The sequence below is a fragment of the Physeter macrocephalus genome, chromosome 10, assembly GCF_002837175.3.
Source record: "Physeter macrocephalus isolate SW-GA chromosome 10, ASM283717v5, whole genome shotgun sequence".
Classification (NCBI taxonomy): Eukaryota; Metazoa; Chordata; class Mammalia; order Artiodactyla; family Physeteridae; genus Physeter; species Physeter macrocephalus.
In genome coordinates this window covers 7,643,416-7,660,915 of record NC_041223.1, presented here as the reverse complement: position 1 = coordinate 7,660,915, position 17,500 = coordinate 7,643,416, and the positions used below count along the sequence as shown (strand labels likewise).

Below are 17,500 nucleotides of genomic sequence, written 5' to 3'. Positions count from 1 at the left end.
TATAACCCAGCAGGACCCAGAATAGACTCCCACCCATGCCCTCTGCCTGCCTTTTGTCTGTAGAAGAACTTCAGTCAAAGAATAAATTTAATCAGACGAGTGAGAAAATGCAGAAAGAAAGGAACACAGTCAAGCAAGAAAAGATAATAATACGTTAGCCAGTAACCAAAGTCAAGGACATTTATTTCTTCCCTAAGGACTATAGATAATATTCTGAGCCGTGTCCTTTGAGCTGTTTTGCAGAGGCCGAAAGCCCCGCCAGGTGGGAGAAGTTAACTTTATGCTGCCCACAAGCACGGAGACCCCAGACCGGTTGGAACCGGAAGGTTGACGATGCTGACTCACGATTACCTCACCACCAACCAATCAGAATGGCTGGAGCCTTTTATTGAATGACATACCTTTCCACGAGCTGCTCACACACCCCGTAAAACCCCCACCCTCACCCTGTCTTTATAAACTTTTCCCTGAAAGCCTTCGGGGAGTTCGGGTCTTTTAAGCACCAGCTGCCCTGGACTCCTGGCTTGGCACCTGCAATAAAGCTATTCTTTTCTACTTCACCCAAAACTCTGTCTGAGATTCAGTTTGGTGTCGGTGCACAGAGGCCAGGTTTCGGCATCAGACCTGGCCTGTTCCTCGCCATCACATGTTACTGACTTCCTGACGCCGGAGCTGGCTGGGAAAAGCCTGGGGGAACGTCACTTAGGGATGCTGTAGAAGGAGCTCTCCATTTATTCCACACATATTTGGTGAGCACCTGCTCTGTGTGTGCCAGGTTCTGTGCTTACCTCTAGGGACACGACCGTAAATGGGGTAGAGTCTCTGTCCTCAAGGGGAGGCACTCATGTGCATGGCAAGCTGCACTGAGATGGGGTCTATGGGGGCTGGTTGATCAAGGTCAAGGATCTCAAAGTCAAATGTCTACGCTCGCCAGGCGGAAAACAGAAGTGTCCGAGGCACAGGATGTAGGGAATGCGGGTCTGTGGCCGCGACTCCAGCAAGCATGCCCTTCTATGAGCTGAGCCGTCACCACTCAGCTCCTGCAAACTGTCAACAGGAGGAAATGCCTGTTCAGTGCTACCCAATCCTCTGATTCTTAAAAAAACAGATCCTGGAAATTCAGTTTATGTGGATTTCCCACTTTAAAAAATATGGGGGCCAAGCAAAGCTCTTGAGACCCTTGTATCCTGTGGGCTGCCAGTGAGTGACGTCTGGCTGAATTCAAAGCCTCTTCCAAGTTCTAGGGAAAAAGCCTCAGACCCCTGTGATGCTTCTGCTGTGACCTTTCCCAAGTGCTTAATATGCGAGATGTGAAGGGTTTGTAGCATGGATACAGTTCAGTTCAGTTCATGGTGCCAAAAATGGAATGTGGTTAAAATAAACAGTAACATCTAAGCATATCACATAAACAAATTTATGGGGAATGTGTCATATGTGATTCTCTTTATTTAGATTTTTTAAGGTTACTTTTTAAATAGATTCATATGTATTCAGAAAGTACGAAAAGTAATACACTGAAAAGTCTCCCTCCTACTGATACCCCATAGCCTCCCAATTCCAGAGACAATCAATGTTATGCATATTCTTCCAGAGATACAAGTAAATTGTATATATATTTAATATATATGTTTTTTGCTCTTTGTACACAAATGATACACTCTATACTTTTCTATGTTTTACTTTTTTTTCATTAATAATACCCCTAGGAGGATTTCCTTATCAGTGTATATCAAGCTGTCTCATTCTTCTTGATGACTAGGGAGTATTTTATTGAATAACATACCATAATTTATCTAACTGGTCTCCCAATCTATGGGCATTGAAAGTTCGCAATCTTTCATTACATAAAAAATATTGCTTAAATGAATAATCCTGTACCTACACCATTCTGCATGTAAATTCCTAGAAGTGTGGACTTGCTTGGTAAAAAGATAAGCACATTTGTAATTTTGATACTATTGTTATATTGCCCATCATAGAGTTTTTAAATCTGACTCCTACTGGCGACGTAGGACACTGCCTATTTCCCCACATCCTTTCCCAACATTGTACAGCTGACCCTTGAACAACGCGAGTTTGAACTGCACGGGTCCGCTTATGTGGTCCACTTTCAATAAATACATTGGAAAATGTTTTGGCATTTTGTGATGATTTGAAAAAACTCTCAGATGAACCGTGTAGCCTAGACATATTGAAAAAATTAAGACAAAGTTAAGCATGTCATGAATGCATAAAGTATATGTAGGCATTAGTCTATCCTTACATAGGCATAAGGTGAGTGATATTTAATATAAAATTAAAGTGTTCATTTTCTGTTTTATAATTTTCGTTTCAAAGAATTACATTATCGTACAATACGCCTTTCTCGCTCGTATTGGAGAAACTGCTTGTCAGCCTATCATCACAGGAAAGTGGTGTTTTAAAAAATGTAACAATGTTTCCAATACTGTGTTACGAATATGACTGTAATACTGTATGACATAAACATTTTATATCAATTCATTCATTAGTGTATAGGCTAGGCTGCCATGAAGCAACTGTATTATCAATTACACTAGGCGACTATAAAGCAATCGTATTGCTGCTTCTTCATTTTCAATGCTTGAGTCACTATATCTGTTAATAAATATGGACTTCTTTTTTACATTATCTTTTCATTTTTGATGTCTAGTGTTAGTAATACATATAACATCTACAGTGTTTTGTATCATATAAGACAATGTTAATGTAGGTACTGACAGTTTGTCTATAAACAGACGATGTAAGCTTACAGTATCGATAAATACAGTATAGTACTGTAAATGTATTTTCTCTTCCTTTTGATTTTCTTCATAATATTTTCTTTTCTCTAGCTTACTTTATTGTAAGAATACAGTATGTAATACATATAACATACAAAATATGTGTTGATCAACTATTTATGTTATCCATAAGCTTCTGGTCAACAGCAGGTTATTAGCAGTTAAGGTTTGGGGGAGTTGAAAGTTACATGTGGATTTTGACTGCACAGGATGTTGGCATCCCTAACCCCTGCATGTTCAAGGGTCACCTGTATGTTACCAAGCAGTCTGATCTTTAACAATCCCAGTGGCCATTACTGCAGTGTTACTTTGCACTTCTCTTATTATGAAAGAGATTTGGGATATGTTAATATATTTTGGAACTGTTTTATTCTTTCTTTCACTAAATTGTCTGTTCAAGTCCTTTGCCCATTTTTTCTGTTGAGGGGTTGCTCTTACGGATTTGTTAGACCTCTTTATATATTCGGAAAATTAGCCCTTTAGGAAGGAGTGAACATTTTCTCTAAGTTTGCTATTTTTTTTTAAGTTTTAAGTTTTTAAGTTTGCTATTTTTTTTTAAGTTTATTTTTTTTAAGTTTTTTAAGTTTATAAGTTTCAACATAGAATTTTAAATTTTTATGAAGGCAAACTTTTTTTTAATGGGTCCTGGATATTTGTGGTCAAATTTTAAAGACCTTCCTCACTATGAAAGGCTAAAGGTATTCTCCCATAGTATCTTCATTCTTTTAGTGTTTCCTTTTTGGTGCATTTTAGTCTTTGATTTCATTTGAATTGATCTCAGTGTATGGTGTGAGGTATAGATTCAACCTCATCTTTCTTTACAACTGGCTCCAGAGTTTTACCAAAATGTGTATTGAATAGTTCATTTAGGAATCCTAGTTCCCTACCTCTGCATGTTCTCAGCTTCTTCAATGGTCTCAGGCAAAGTCTTCCCTTTGGTCTCTGGGAGCAATAACACCAGTCCTCCAGCAATCAGGCCAACTACAGCTGAAAACCAACAGACACAAATCACATTCAGAACTGAACCATGCTGGCTCTATAATTAAAGCTCTCCTTATTTCTTAAAAAAAATTTGTTTTTTTTTTTTGCTTATTTCCTATACTTACAGAATCCTTTGCTATCTCTGACTGCCCTATTCCCCATCAAATATTTTGCCCATTCCAAACTCTGCTGGATTACAATTCCTTATAGGGAAATGAAATACTTAACATTTTGAGTCAAGGTTATTCTAGGCTAGAGGACATTGCCATGATATTAAGATACTTAGGAGTCAGAAAATAACTCTGAAAAAGAACCAACGCTAAGAAAAGAAAGAATATAGCTCTGCCAATATAAAGCACTCAGTAACGAAAATGAGTCAGAAACTTGGATCATTACTAGCAAATAAAAGTAATGAATCACGTATTATTTCATAACAGCATTAAATAGTATAGCCAGGCCTTTTATTGGATTTTTATTTATTTATTTTTGCTTTTTATTTTTTTTAATTGAAGTATAGTTGATGTACAATGTTGTGTTAGTTTCAGGTGTATAGCAAAGTGATTCATATATATATATATATATATATATATATATATGGTCTTTTTCAGATAGCTAGGCCTTTCTGTTCTGATTCAGGTATTTGATAAATCTCTCTTATTCCTTTTTTCCTTTGTCTCCAGCTGTAATTTTTTGCAGATGTTGGTGTTTTTATTTCTGTAAATTCCCATTAAGATTTTAGGATTTAAGTTTACATCTTTATATGTTTTTCCATCATTGAATGCAGGAAGTAGGATGTATATGTTCTTCACTAGCTGGGGGGTTTCAAAAAATGCCTGCTGGACTCCACTTTTTGCACTCTTAAAACTGGCAGATATACGGGCCTCCAGTGTGGGCCACGGCCCACGGGCCCAGCCGCTCCGCGGCATGTGGGATCTTCCCGGACCGGGGCACGAACCCGTGTCCCCTGCATCGGCAGTTGGACTCTCAACCACTGTGCCACCAGGGAAGCCCATAGCACTTGTTTTGAGGTAGAAACATGGAGGCCTCTTAAAAATAGGTTTTCATTCAAAGACCTCTCTGAGGATTTCTTACCAAAAACCACCAGTGGAAGCTCATGCCAGATGCTGGTGAGCCGGTAGACCAGGAACGGCGTGATGATGCCCCCGACGTCACACATGGAAGAGCAGACGAGGACCCCAAGGTTCCTGAAACACAGGACACTGATGCATCCTTTGACTTATCAAAGGACAGTGGTTATCTCCCACACCCCCCAGATAAACACTTCCCCAAATCATTAAAAGGTGTGTGTGAACTGAAAGTGTACATGTTAGTGTCAATGCACATAAATGATACATGGTACATAATTCCATTCATATTCTGTTGTACTTGTTTTATATTAACTTTCTTGAAGATTTTTAAATGGTGTTGGGGACAATTTTCAGTTTTTCCTTTCATCACTGTCTCCCCTGCTCTGTTCTGTGGTCTTGCTTGTGCTACTCTCCCTCGTGTTGACATTTGGTCATCCGTCTCTGGCAATTCAATAGCTTCTGTTCTCATCGCATGCTTTCTGTGTTCTACCCTATCCTGTAAGTGTGAGGTGTGACCTGCATACTGCCTTGAAATGGTCTCAACCTCTCTTACCCTGCATTTTGAAAGGTAAGCTGTCCTCCCTAGAGATGATCATACTAAGTCAGAAAGAGGAAGATAAATACCATATGATACCACTTATACGTGAAATCTAAAATATGACACAAATCAACTTATCTACAAAACAGAAAAAGACTCACAGACATAGAGAACAGACTTGTAGTTGCCAAGGGGGAGGGGGTGGCAGCAGAGGGCTGGATTGGGAGTTTGGGATTAGCAGATGCAAGCTAGTATAGATAGGATGGATAAACAACAAGGTCCTACTGTAGAGCACAGGGACACAGGGAACTAGATTCAATATCCTGTGATAAACCGTAAAGGAAAAGAATATGAAAAAGAATGTGTGTATATATATATATATATATACACACATATATATATATATATATGTATATATATATATATAATGACTGAATCACTTTGTTGTACAGCAGAAATTAACACAACATCGTAAATCAACGGCACTTCAATAAAATAAATTGAAGAAAAACGTACGGTGTCCTCTGCCGGCAGCTGTGGTCGTTCTCACCAGTCAACAAATGGCCCAGCTGCTCTCTTCATGAGGAAGGAAATGTGCTCACCTGATGCATGTGGGGTACAGCTCCGCGTTGACCAGGCAGACCATCTCATAGGCCATCGTAATCCCCATTCTACCCAAGCACGCGGCGGTAACTCTTAGCCAGCGTAGGTCTGAAGGGGAAAACACACCGCTGACACATGCCGCGCTCGCTCCCTGGTCTCCCAACAGTGCCCCCGGGGCGTTTGCAAGGAGAAAGTGCACCCTCCAGAATGGGACAAGAATGCACAATCGGTTCTTCTATAGACTCAGGACAATTCAGCAAAATTCCCCATGTCTGTTTGTTTTAGCCTCAGGCACAATCCTGATACTCTCTTCACTTTAGACCCCAGTCATTAATGACAACACAATTACACCAGCTTCCAAAGTTGCACCAACTTTAGTCTATAGAAGTCACCCCAAAGAAATAGCATACACCGCCAAAAAATAGCATTTTTCTCTTTGTGGTCTTCTAACCTCTGCTCTGGGCCAGCTCGATGGCCTGTGGCATGGGTCCTCCTAGTCTCTCTTGTTATATTACATCAAAGAACCATTGGGTGTTATTATATTACATCAGGCCACCACTGGGTGCCACTGTTCTTAAAGGCAGAGTTGCCATATGGGTTCACTCAGGAAGGTCCCAGATATTTTGTCCATTCTTTCCAAATTGACTTGGATGTTAAAGGACATGGTCTTTCTCTCAAAGGTCTATATATATATACACACATATATATATATAATGACTGAATCACTTTGTTGTACAGCAGAAATTAACACAACATCGTAAATCAACGGCACTTCAATAAAATAAATTGAAGAAAAACGTACGGTGTCCTCTGCCGGCAGCTGTGGTCGTTCTCACCAGTCAACAAATGGCCCAGCTGCTCTCTTCATGAGGAAGGAAATGTGCTCACCTGATGCATGTGGGGTACAGCTCCGCGTTGACCAGGCAGACCATCTCATAGGCCATCGTAATCCCCATTCTACCCAAGCACGCGGCGGTAACTCTTAGCCAGCGTAGGTCTGAAGGGGAAAACACACCGCTGACACATGCCGCGCTCGCTCCCTGGTCTCCCAACAGTGCCCCCGGGGCGTTTGCAAGGAGAAAGTGCACCCTCCAGAATGGGACAAGAATGCACAATGGGTTCTTCTATAGACTCAGGACAATTCAGCAAAATTCCCCATGTCTGTTTGTTTTAGCCTCAGGCACAATCCTGATACTCTCTTCACTTTAGACCCCAGTCATTAATGACAACACAATTACACCAGCTTCCAAAGTTGCACCAACTTTAGTCTATAGAAGTCACCCCAAAGAAATAGCATACACCGCCAAAAAATAGCATTTTTCTCTTTGTGGTCTTCTAACCTCTGCTCTGGGCCAGCTCGATGGCCTGTGGCATGGGTCCTCCTAGTCTCTCTTGTTATATTACATCAAAGAACCATTGGGTGTTATTATATTACATCAGGCCACCACTGGGTGCCACTGTTCTTAAAGGCAGAGTTGCCATATGGGTTCACTCAGGAAGGTCCCAGATATTTTGTCCATTCTTTCCAAATTGACTTGGATGTTAAAGGACATGGTCTTTCTCTCAAAGGTCAGTAATACCCCCTCTTCTCAGGGCCTTGGAAGACGAGACCCCAGCTTGGCCTGACACTTACCCTCAGGGATAAAAACCGCAGCTAAACAGGCTGCCCCTGCCACCATATTTGATGCAGCCCATGGACGACGGCGACCTATGCGGTCAATGGTGACGAGGATGATGAAGGCCGCGGGAAATTCGACCAGGGCAGAGTGGAGGAAGTCCAGGTAGAGGTCGCTCCCGGCGAGGCCCGTGTGCATGATGAGGCCCTGGTAGAGAACGGAGCTCGTGAACCTGAGCAAAGAGGAGAGCTCAGGTCAAGCCAGGCACCAGGAGCAAGTCACCGAAAGGTTGATTGTAGGTCACCTTTTTTCGTCCTCTTATGATTGCTTTTCCCTCTATTCCGTTGCTTTAACACCATGTGACCCACCGCGGGGGCTGGCTGTGACCCCAGGACCAGGAAAGGGGGAGAATTAGGCTAACATTCCTTGACCAAAGGCAAGAAGAAATGTCTTACTAGAGTGATTTATTTAGTAAACTGTATCAAGCTATTAGTGGTTGTTAATTATTTTTCTCTTTGTGGTCTTCTAATGCAGTCGAACTCACAAGGATTGACTACTTAACCCAAATATTAGGAACCCAGGAGACCAAATGGGTACCAAATGCCCAAATGGGTACAGGCCCACTTTTGATGATTTATCTTCTGACGTGATACAGCAATGTTTTGATCTAGTTTTGTTGACTAAAAATGTTCATTGTCTGTAATGGAAAATATGAGGTTGATCAGCAAGAATCACAATTACTCAGAAAAAGAAAGGATACTGAAGCCAGATTTCCCTGGTGCATTTCACATGCAATATTGTGAAGGTTGCTAAATTAATTCCTGATGAGCTTTGCTCTTGTCAGTGACCGCGAAGCTTTCTTTGGCTGATGTGAGTCGCCCCAGTGATGCCGCCCGGTGAAGGGAAGCACGCTGCAGCGAAGGAGGCTGCAGCGAAGGAGGCTGCTGCAGGGCCCACAGCACAGTGCTCTGGAGCAGCCTGCAGGCGGTGAGGACCGCCAGGCTTGCTATTGGACTGTGGAGCCAGTGGATTATTCCTGTGGTTTATTCTTTTTTCTTTTTTTTTCTAATTTTTGAATTTTGTTTTATTTTTTTATACAGCAGGTTCTTACTAGTTATCCATTTTATACATATTAGTGTATATATGTCAATCTCAATCTCCCAATTCATCACACCACCACCACCCCCTGCCACTTTCCCCCCTTGGTGTCCATACATTTGTTCTCTACATCTGTGTCTCTATCTCTGCCCCGCAAACCGGTTCATCTGTTCCTGTGGTTTATTCTTATTTGGGAAGTTTACTTATTTATTTTCTCCAGGGAGAAAAGAAAAATAAAAGGCCTTGTACAATCAGGAGAGATGTACACTCATCATCAATTAATCTATACCACAAGGACCTACTGTATAGCACAGGGAACTGTACTCAATATTTTGTAATAACCTATAAGGGAAGAGAATCTGAAGACTATACACATGTACATGTATATATATACACATATATATAACTGAATTGCTGTGCTGTACACCTGAAACTAACATGATATTGTAAATCAATTATACTTCAATTGAAAAAAATTAATCTATACCAATAGTTCTCAGTTTGGTTATATATTAGAATCACCTGGAGGATTTTGAAAGTATTGGTTCCTGGGCCCTTCCCTCGACCAATTAAATCCATATCCTTGTCAGGGAGGGGTCTGGCCTTGGCATTTTACTATCTCCCAGGTGATTCTTAAGGGAAAGCCAAGGTTGAGAATGTAGTGATCTATGCGTTGGGACTGTAAGCTGATTTCAACATCTGCCTGAGAAAAATGATTTCAGGAAAACCACCTATAAATGAGCCTACTTGCAATCCACTGTTCATGCTAACTGGACCCAGGCTATGTTTTGAAGGTACTCTTGGTCCCTCCCTTTACGTGGATGATGCAGATTAAAAGAATTTGGAGGGATTTTAAAGTGAAAAATAATCTTTACCAGTTGTACATCAAGATCAAAGTGTGTTTCCTTATCTGAGGGGTTCTGACCAAGTCAAGAAATGAAGGATTCAACTTCTCGCCAACTTCCTCATCAGATCCGAGGCTCTAAGAATAGAAAAAATAGGAACAGCTTTGTATATTTCATGATGGCGTCCCAGGGTCATCCAGGGAACATAATGCCTTACACTTGCTGAGTGCTTTTAATGTGCCCAGGACTAGCTAAGCCTTTCACACACATTAGCTTGTTTAATCATTCCAACTACCCTACAAGTTAGGTCTACGTTTTTCACCCCATTTCACAGAAGAGGAAGCTGGGCTACAGAGAAGTGAGGTAACTCGTGCATGTATATAAAGGGATACTGCTGGTAAAGCGGGTGGGGTAAAATCAAGGCCCAGCCCAGTGGCCCTGAGGGCTGAGGGCATTGACACGCCCTCTCTGCACACCTGGACCGGTGTGTGGCCCAAAGGTCAGGAGAGTGATCTGGGACCCTGGCTCTCAGTCCAGCAACGGAATCGCCTGGAGCTCGTTAGAATGAAAGATCTCAGGCCCCAGCCCAGACAGATGGAACCCGAACCTGCATGTTCACAAGGTCCCCAGGTGATCCTGTGCACAGAATTGAGAAGCCCTACTCTAGATGACACAGTAGGTGGTGGAGGGGACATTTCATCTCCAGGGTTCAGGAACCCTTGTGAGACCCACTCCCCTCAGTCTCCTTCCTGGAGCAACACGTGATATTGTGTGAAAGACCCAGGAACGAAGGGAAGAAGTCTCCAGGAGACCAGCAGTGACCAGACTTACCACCCTCACGTGAACTCTGACCTTGAGCGAGACAGTGACCCACATGTGCCTTATTCCCTGGCCAGTTTCTGAGAGGATCTGAAATCCAAGAATCAGTGCTATGCCTGTCATTCTTGGGAAAAAATAACATATTCCAAACACCCAGAAACCAGAGAGGAAATGAAGAAAAAAGAGCTCTGAGCCCCCAAATCCCCACTCCAAATGCCACGTCAATCTCAAATTCTTACAGGTCACTCATCTTAGAGCCTCATCAGAAATGACTTACTCTTATTTCAGTATAAATTCCTAATAAGCTTGATATTCTCTTTTCCAAGCCTTGTCAGATGAAAAGGTTTAAATTAAAGGTGATGAGGTCCGCTAAAGGCAAAACACTAAATGCAGAGAAAATGAACACTTCGGTAATTTGTTCTATTCAGGAAGGCAGGGGTTGCTTAAAATATTTTGGGATAATTTCTATCCAAAATTTTTAAAATTCTAAGAAATTTTTCGTGTTTGAAGAATCTTCCCTCTGGGGAAAACCTCCCTCCCTGAGGATGTTGATGGAAACACAGGCAAACAAGACTTCGAGTACCGGGGCCTAAGGGGCTACATGGTCAAGAGGTGAACAAGATAGAAGCTCCTCGTTTGACTTTTTTTTTTTTTTTTTCTTTTTTTTTTTGCGGTACGCGGGCCTCTCACTGCTGCGGCCTCTCCCGTTGCGGAGCACAGGCTCCGGACGCGCAGGCGCAGCGGCCACGGCTCACGGGCCCAGCCGCTCCGCGGCACGTGGGATCTTCCCGGCCCGGGGCACGAACCCGCGTCCCCTGCATCGGCAGGCGGACTCTCAACCACTGCGCCACCAGGCAAGCCCTCCTCATTTGACTTTTAAAAGACTTTTGGCTTCCTTTAGTTTTATGTTTTCCACCTGCTTAAAATATTCTACCAGGGAACCACAAATCTTAGTACAACAGACATATCCTGCTGCACATGGTGGGTGGGCCTCTTTCGCCACCTCCTTTGAGACAATGCACGGCTTTCCCAAATCTTCCTTTTCACTGTTCCCTGATTTGATACTTCAGGTGCTGACTCACCTGAAGAGAGGCAGGCAGAGATTTTCCATTTTTCTTTGCTATGTGCTTAATGACTTCCATGGCTTTAGCATCTTTGTTCTGGGAGATCAGCCACCTAGGAGACTCAGGTACACACCTAGGGCACAGAAAAAGTGTCATCAGTGCTGTTAAGTGGAGGGGAAAATCTTACTGAACACCTACCCCCAGGGGTCATAAGCGGATTTCTGTGAGGGATCTTACACAGCGAGGTTTGGTTGGCTCTACAAAGGAAATAAAAGTGTGCAGGGGCTACACAGCAAAGGGACCCATCAACAAAATGAAAAAGCAGCCTACTGAATGGGAGAGAATATTTGCAAACCGTGTATCTGATAGAGGGTTAATATCCAAAATATATAAAGAACTCATGCAATCCAATAGCAGAAAACCAAGCAATTCAATTTAAAACTGGGCAGGGTATCTGAATAGACATTTTTCCAAAGAAGACATACAGATGGCCAACAACTGCATGAAAAGATGCTCAACATCAGTAATCACCAGGGAAAAGCAAATCAAAACTACAGTGAGGTATCACCTCACCCCTGTCAGAATGGCTGTTATCAAAAAGACAAGAAATAAGCGTTGGCAAGGATCTAGAGAAAAGGGAATCCTGCTGGATTCCCACCAGGAATTCCCACTATTGGCGGGAATGTAAATGGTGCGGCCACTATGGAGAACAGTATGGAGGTTCCTTAAAAAAAACTAGAACTACTGTATGATCCAGAAATCCCACTTCTGAATATTTATCTGAAGAAAACAAAACACCCCAAATACCTATTTTCTACTCTTCTGTAGAGCTTGTAGAATTGTAAGAAAATTAAATTTGACTCTATTGAGTGAAAGTGGCAAGAAGTGCTTCAGAAATAGTCAGAACTTGGATAATAGGTGGGCTTTCTCTGTCATGCTAAAGCATTAGGTCTTTATTCTGAAGGGAATCAAACTACTGAAAGACGTTTAAGCAGGAGAGTAACGGGGTGGGCCTGGATTTTTACAATGCGGCGTGAAACACGGGTTAGAGGATGGGAAAGCTGATGCCAAAGAGACCAGTTATGAGTCTACCCAGAAATCCAGGCAAGGCATAATGGATTCCTAATGAGAATAGGGGAAAAAAAGGATGGTTTCAGAGATATAAAGGAGGTAGAAAGGATATAGGGATGAAACTAAGGATCACTCTCAGGGTTTTACTGGCTTTGGGAGGAGAAATAGGCTTCCTGGGAAGGGTTGAGATGTTTAATTCTTAGGCAAGACAGCTATGGGAAGAACAGGTAGATATGTCCAGGAGCTAAATAAGCGGGTTTTTTCATAGGAGAGAGATTTGGTTGATGATCTAGCATCCCTCTTGCTTTATCTCAGGTAACCTTGCATTAGGAGTTTCTGATAGTTTCTTCTGTTTTTACTGTTTTCCATGTTTCCCTTGGACAGGGGTGACAAACATATTTCACTTGTCCTGGTAACTCTGATTGATTGGTATGGTCTCTCTGGGGTGCCATGTTGGCCTTATCTGAGATAAAGACTGCTGTGATTGATTGGGGATGTCTGCTTTTGGCATGGTGTGGGAAGTGGTGACAAAAGTGCCATACTTCCCCTTCTCTATCCTCAGAAGTTTCTTCTGAGGAGGGGCAGAATAAGAACAGTAATATTGTCAGTCTCTTTAAAGGGTATCATGGCTACTGGAAGCTACTTTAAACACCACAAAAATAAGGTGAAAAATGTGAGATCCAAGTCATAAAACTCTTAAGTTCAAAGTGAAAGAACATCTGATTTCCAGAGGGGAAGACAGGTTAAAGCTTATGATTTTTACCCCTGAAACACGGACCTGGGTTTCCTGTGAAACAGAAGAGTGAAGGATATCTTAGTTTGGAAGGATGGTGTGCACTGGGGAAGACAGTCTTTTTAGCTAAATAAAATATTTCAGTCTATCTCCTCTTGGTTGCACGTGGACTTACCAGTAATAGAGCAAGAAGCAGAAGTTGGGCAGAGTCACTGTGAACTGCAGCCACCTCCAGTGCGGAAGTGCGTATGCCACCCCAGCAAGCACCAGGAGCCCAACCGTAAAGGCCACTTGGTAAAAAATCCCCACGGTTCTCCGGTAGCTCAGTCCAACAAATTCTGTAACTGCAGAGAGAACCCAAATGGTCAACGCAAGTCAGTACAACAGTGAGTGGGCTGTCTAACTATGGGGAAACTAGAATGCCAACTCAAAAAGCAGTCCAAGTTCTAGAATTTTCTATACAGCTGTCTGAAAACTTTTAGATGCTCTTTGGGACCTATTTTGTTATGATTACTGCTGTTGTGTTAATTAATGTAAAATCTTATAATCCCACATTACACGGGGTAAACATTGACTTTAGAGCATAGATGATTTTCATGTAAATGAACAGCTCAATATAACTTGTCCTCTTACATGAGTTAAACATTTTCTTGGCAATCCTGTTAATGTGTTTAAATGGCTTGGAAACCTGGTGGTGGGGTTCCAAGCTGACGGGAGTCTGCTAGTACTGGCTTGCAAGAACTGATTTTTAAATTTTCAGGAATTTTGCAAGCCGGTTTTTAACCCATTGGTATCTTAAAAGCAGTCATGGTGGGAGTATTTACAACTTAGAAATTGGAAAACACTATGAATCAGGCTTTTTATTTTCCAAGAGCTGGTGTATGAGCATGACACTGCACATGGTGTAATAATCAGCCTTATCCAATCCCATGACTACAGCATGACAGAAGTATGAAGTCTGTGGTACATGGATTTAAGGAATAGTCATTTTTGTATTACAGACATTCTAGAATTGAGATTCTGGATATCCCATGAACCACAGAGTTTTGCTTCAAATGTTTGGTAATCGTGTTAAAGACTTCAACTGTTTGTAAACCAAATAGAAATGCACTCTAAAATTATTTCTATAAATCACTGTGAATTATCCAAAAGCATTTAAAAAAGACAGACAAAATTATGTACATGCTTAATAAATAGAAATGTCTGTCTTTCAAAGTGGTTGGGGTCATGGATGAGGTCTTGGGGTAGCAGGTAGAAAGAGGGTGAATGACAGGTGCGCCTTAAGGACATCCAGAGGGACTGGAGAAGAAATTAATGGGAGAAGGATGAAATTTAAATTCAAATTCTACATATTTCTACATGTCACGTGTATGAGAAACCAAGTTTCTCATGGAATAACTGCGTACATTAATTCCTTTGTTGCCCAGACATAGATCACGTGACCACCATGACAGGCACCTGAGGGTATTAGGCACCATCTCCTCTTCACCTCGCAGAATCCCCCAAATTAACTTTACCGGGCCAAATTTTAAGCACACATATTCTAGTTCTCCTGTGCGAAATGAAAGATTGATTAACATTATTTTAATTTCAGTGTCCATTTCCCTTTGTGTGGATGCTCTTTGAATGTAGCGGAAGGGCAAGCAATGATGGAGTGAATTCCCAAGATCTAATTATGGTGGTAATTCTCCTTAATATTTTTTGACAGATGCTCTGCTGTTATAATTCAAATATTCTCTTAAAATCCATGGAGCTTAAGCATAACCCTGGTTCCTAATGAGTAGGATGTAAATGCTATTCCTGGTCCTACAAATGGCTCGCTGAGGACCCGAGACTGACCACAGTACTTCTATCCTTGGTTTCCTTGCATATCCATTGAGGATAACTGTGGTTTGCTAGAATGGATGTGCTCAAATTAATAAAGCCCCTTATAAATCTAATATATTCTCATCAATGAACTTTCTCTCTGTAAAGCCTGGTAGGCTAGATTTCCCCTCTATGGTACACCCCAGGGCACAGAAGACAAAAATTCCTGAAGAGTTATATAAGAGTTTGGATGGCATGATGTTTACTCTCATTCCTGCTTCATTGTTTTCTTTCTAGGAGGAATGCAGAATGAGTTTACTGAAAAGATTTCAGAAATTCTTTTGATACAGAAAAAAAATCTTTCAACATTGTCTTGAAGCTGAGTCCATTTTCCTGTGCAGCTACCCTCACGTGACTGACTATATTTTGCCAGCAATGTCCCCCACAGCTACAATCACAAGCGTTCTTACTCAGGATGTAGCCTATTAACCAGCCTGCCTTGCTGACCAGTCCTTGGATCAAGCGAAAAATTAGCATCCATGTATAGTTTGGGGAAATAGCCATGAGAACTCCAGATGAAGCATTTATGAGGATTGTAATCAAGAGGCAGAGCTTACGGCCAAACCTGCAAGGAGAAAACAAAGAGAGGGAACGGAATTAGATTAGATTCATGAGGGTTGTAGAAAATTCATGGAAGTTATGGAGCTCTAAACTAAAGTGGAGGTTATCTCTGAATTATGGAAATTCAGGAGGTACAGACTGATATCCACCAAGAGAATCCCTGACTTCAGGTCAGTTCCATCAGGACTTTGCACCAGGGCACTATGTATAAACTTGAAGCCCAGTGAGGCCCATTCACCCTGGGCTGGAGCACCTCTCAGCCCCCCACTGTGGAGGGTACGTGGGGAGGGAGTGATTCTTCAGGCCACCCAGTGCTGAATGCCCCAGGGGCCCGTCTAGGTCTTCTGTCATCACATGAGCTGGGCCTTTGCACCAACAGTCTCAACTAGTTGCCCACTGAGGAGCTTTTGCTTTAGAAAAAACAAAATTCCGTGTTCAATGTATTTCCCCATCCATTTTCAACACTGCCTTTGGACTTCATGGTATTTGTGTGTCTCCATGGAAACGGTCTTTTGTGTGGCGCTGTCATCATCTCACCTGTTGCCATCCCATAGGCCTTTGCCGTGGAGTACCTTAGCAGGATTGATCCCGCACATTTTATTTGAGAGACTTGGGTCCCATCGGTTTAGGGACCTGGAGAGTGTCTCAGTGCACAGAGTAGACGGAAACGTGGGAACCTGGGTTTAACCTTGGCCTTACCGCTGACTGGGATGTCGGGCGAGTTATGCGGCCTTTCTCAGTTTCTTCATCTGGAGAAGAGCTATCTGACCCAGCCTGACCAAGGGATTAAGTGCGGTATTACACCTAAAGAGCTTCGCACCCAGCCCTCCTCCCTCCCTCCCTCCCTCCCTCCCTTTGCGAAGCTGCCTCTCAGAAAGCTGACTTGAGGTTCAGTCTCTTTTTTTCACATTTCATCATGTCCTCTTGATTTTGTTCTAAAAGACGCCCTAATCAGCTGTTAGTGGATATTTTAAAAATTCTTCACGCAAAGCGATGTTTTTTTAAATTTTTGTTTGTTTACCCACTTCACACTGAATGTCAGTAGTGCTGCCATGTCATTAGCAGTGCACATTTGACGTGGCTGGACATTTTGTAATTGCTGCTCTTCTTTTAGGCAATTTGTGCTCTAGTGACCATTTCAATACTAACTGACCATTTGAAAAGTATCCACAACATTGTTAATCATTACTTGGGATTATTAATGCTTTAAATATGAAATTTAAAGATCAAGCAGTCTCATTAGTAATTAATGTAAACTGCTAAACTTCTTAAAACCCTGTTTTGACCACATCATTTTAAAATTCTCAGTCAGTGGTTCCCCACTGTAAACATATACCCCCTGGACTTTTATCCACAGCCTTCCAAAGTCATATCAGCACAATGTTTTAGCCTTTCTTCCTGAACCTCTCCCTTTACCCTCAAAGAATTCATAAGCATGTGCTGAAGTGATAATTCTTCAACTTCCAAAGTTGACTCAGCCAAATCCCAAAGCACCATAATCATGCTCCTGTATATGGACAAAATCCCATGGCTGATGAGAGGGAACGTTCACCATCTGAAACTCAGTGCGTGGAAGCCTTCAGACAATCAAATCTACCAACGCAGAACAGCTTCACTAGGGGACACGTTCACATAAAGACACAGTGCTATTAAAACAATAAGGCAGGGACTTCCCTTGTGGCACAGTGGTTAAGAATTCGCCTGCCAATGCAGGGGACACGGGTTCGAACCCTGGTCCGGGAAGATCCCACATGCCACGGAGCGGCTGGGCCCGTGAGCCACAACTACTGAGCCTGTGCTCTAGAGCCCACAAGCC

General features: G+C 42.2%; 1 protein-coding gene across 1 annotated transcript in view; it reads right to left on the bottom strand.

Moving 5' to 3' along the window:
• SLC22A2 (solute carrier family 22 member 2) overlaps nucleotides 1-17,500 on the bottom strand; it is a 29,877-nt gene that overhangs the window by 5,624 nt on the left and 6,753 nt on the right. Inside the window, exons 3-10 of the mRNA XM_024122663.2 lie at nucleotides 15,534-15,688; nucleotides 13,433-13,601; nucleotides 11,472-11,586; nucleotides 9,601-9,707; nucleotides 7,645-7,859; nucleotides 6,900-7,008; nucleotides 4,875-4,987; nucleotides 3,689-3,788 (exon numbers count right to left, since the gene is read on the bottom strand). Coding sequence (XP_023978431.1) covers nucleotides 3,689-3,788; nucleotides 4,875-4,987; nucleotides 6,900-7,008; nucleotides 7,645-7,859; nucleotides 9,601-9,707; nucleotides 11,472-11,586; nucleotides 13,433-13,601; nucleotides 15,534-15,688 — 1,083 coding nt within the window. The remainder of the gene's footprint in view (nucleotides 1-3,688; nucleotides 3,789-4,874; nucleotides 4,988-6,899; nucleotides 7,009-7,644; nucleotides 7,860-9,600; nucleotides 9,708-11,471; nucleotides 11,587-13,432; nucleotides 13,602-15,533; nucleotides 15,689-17,500) is intronic.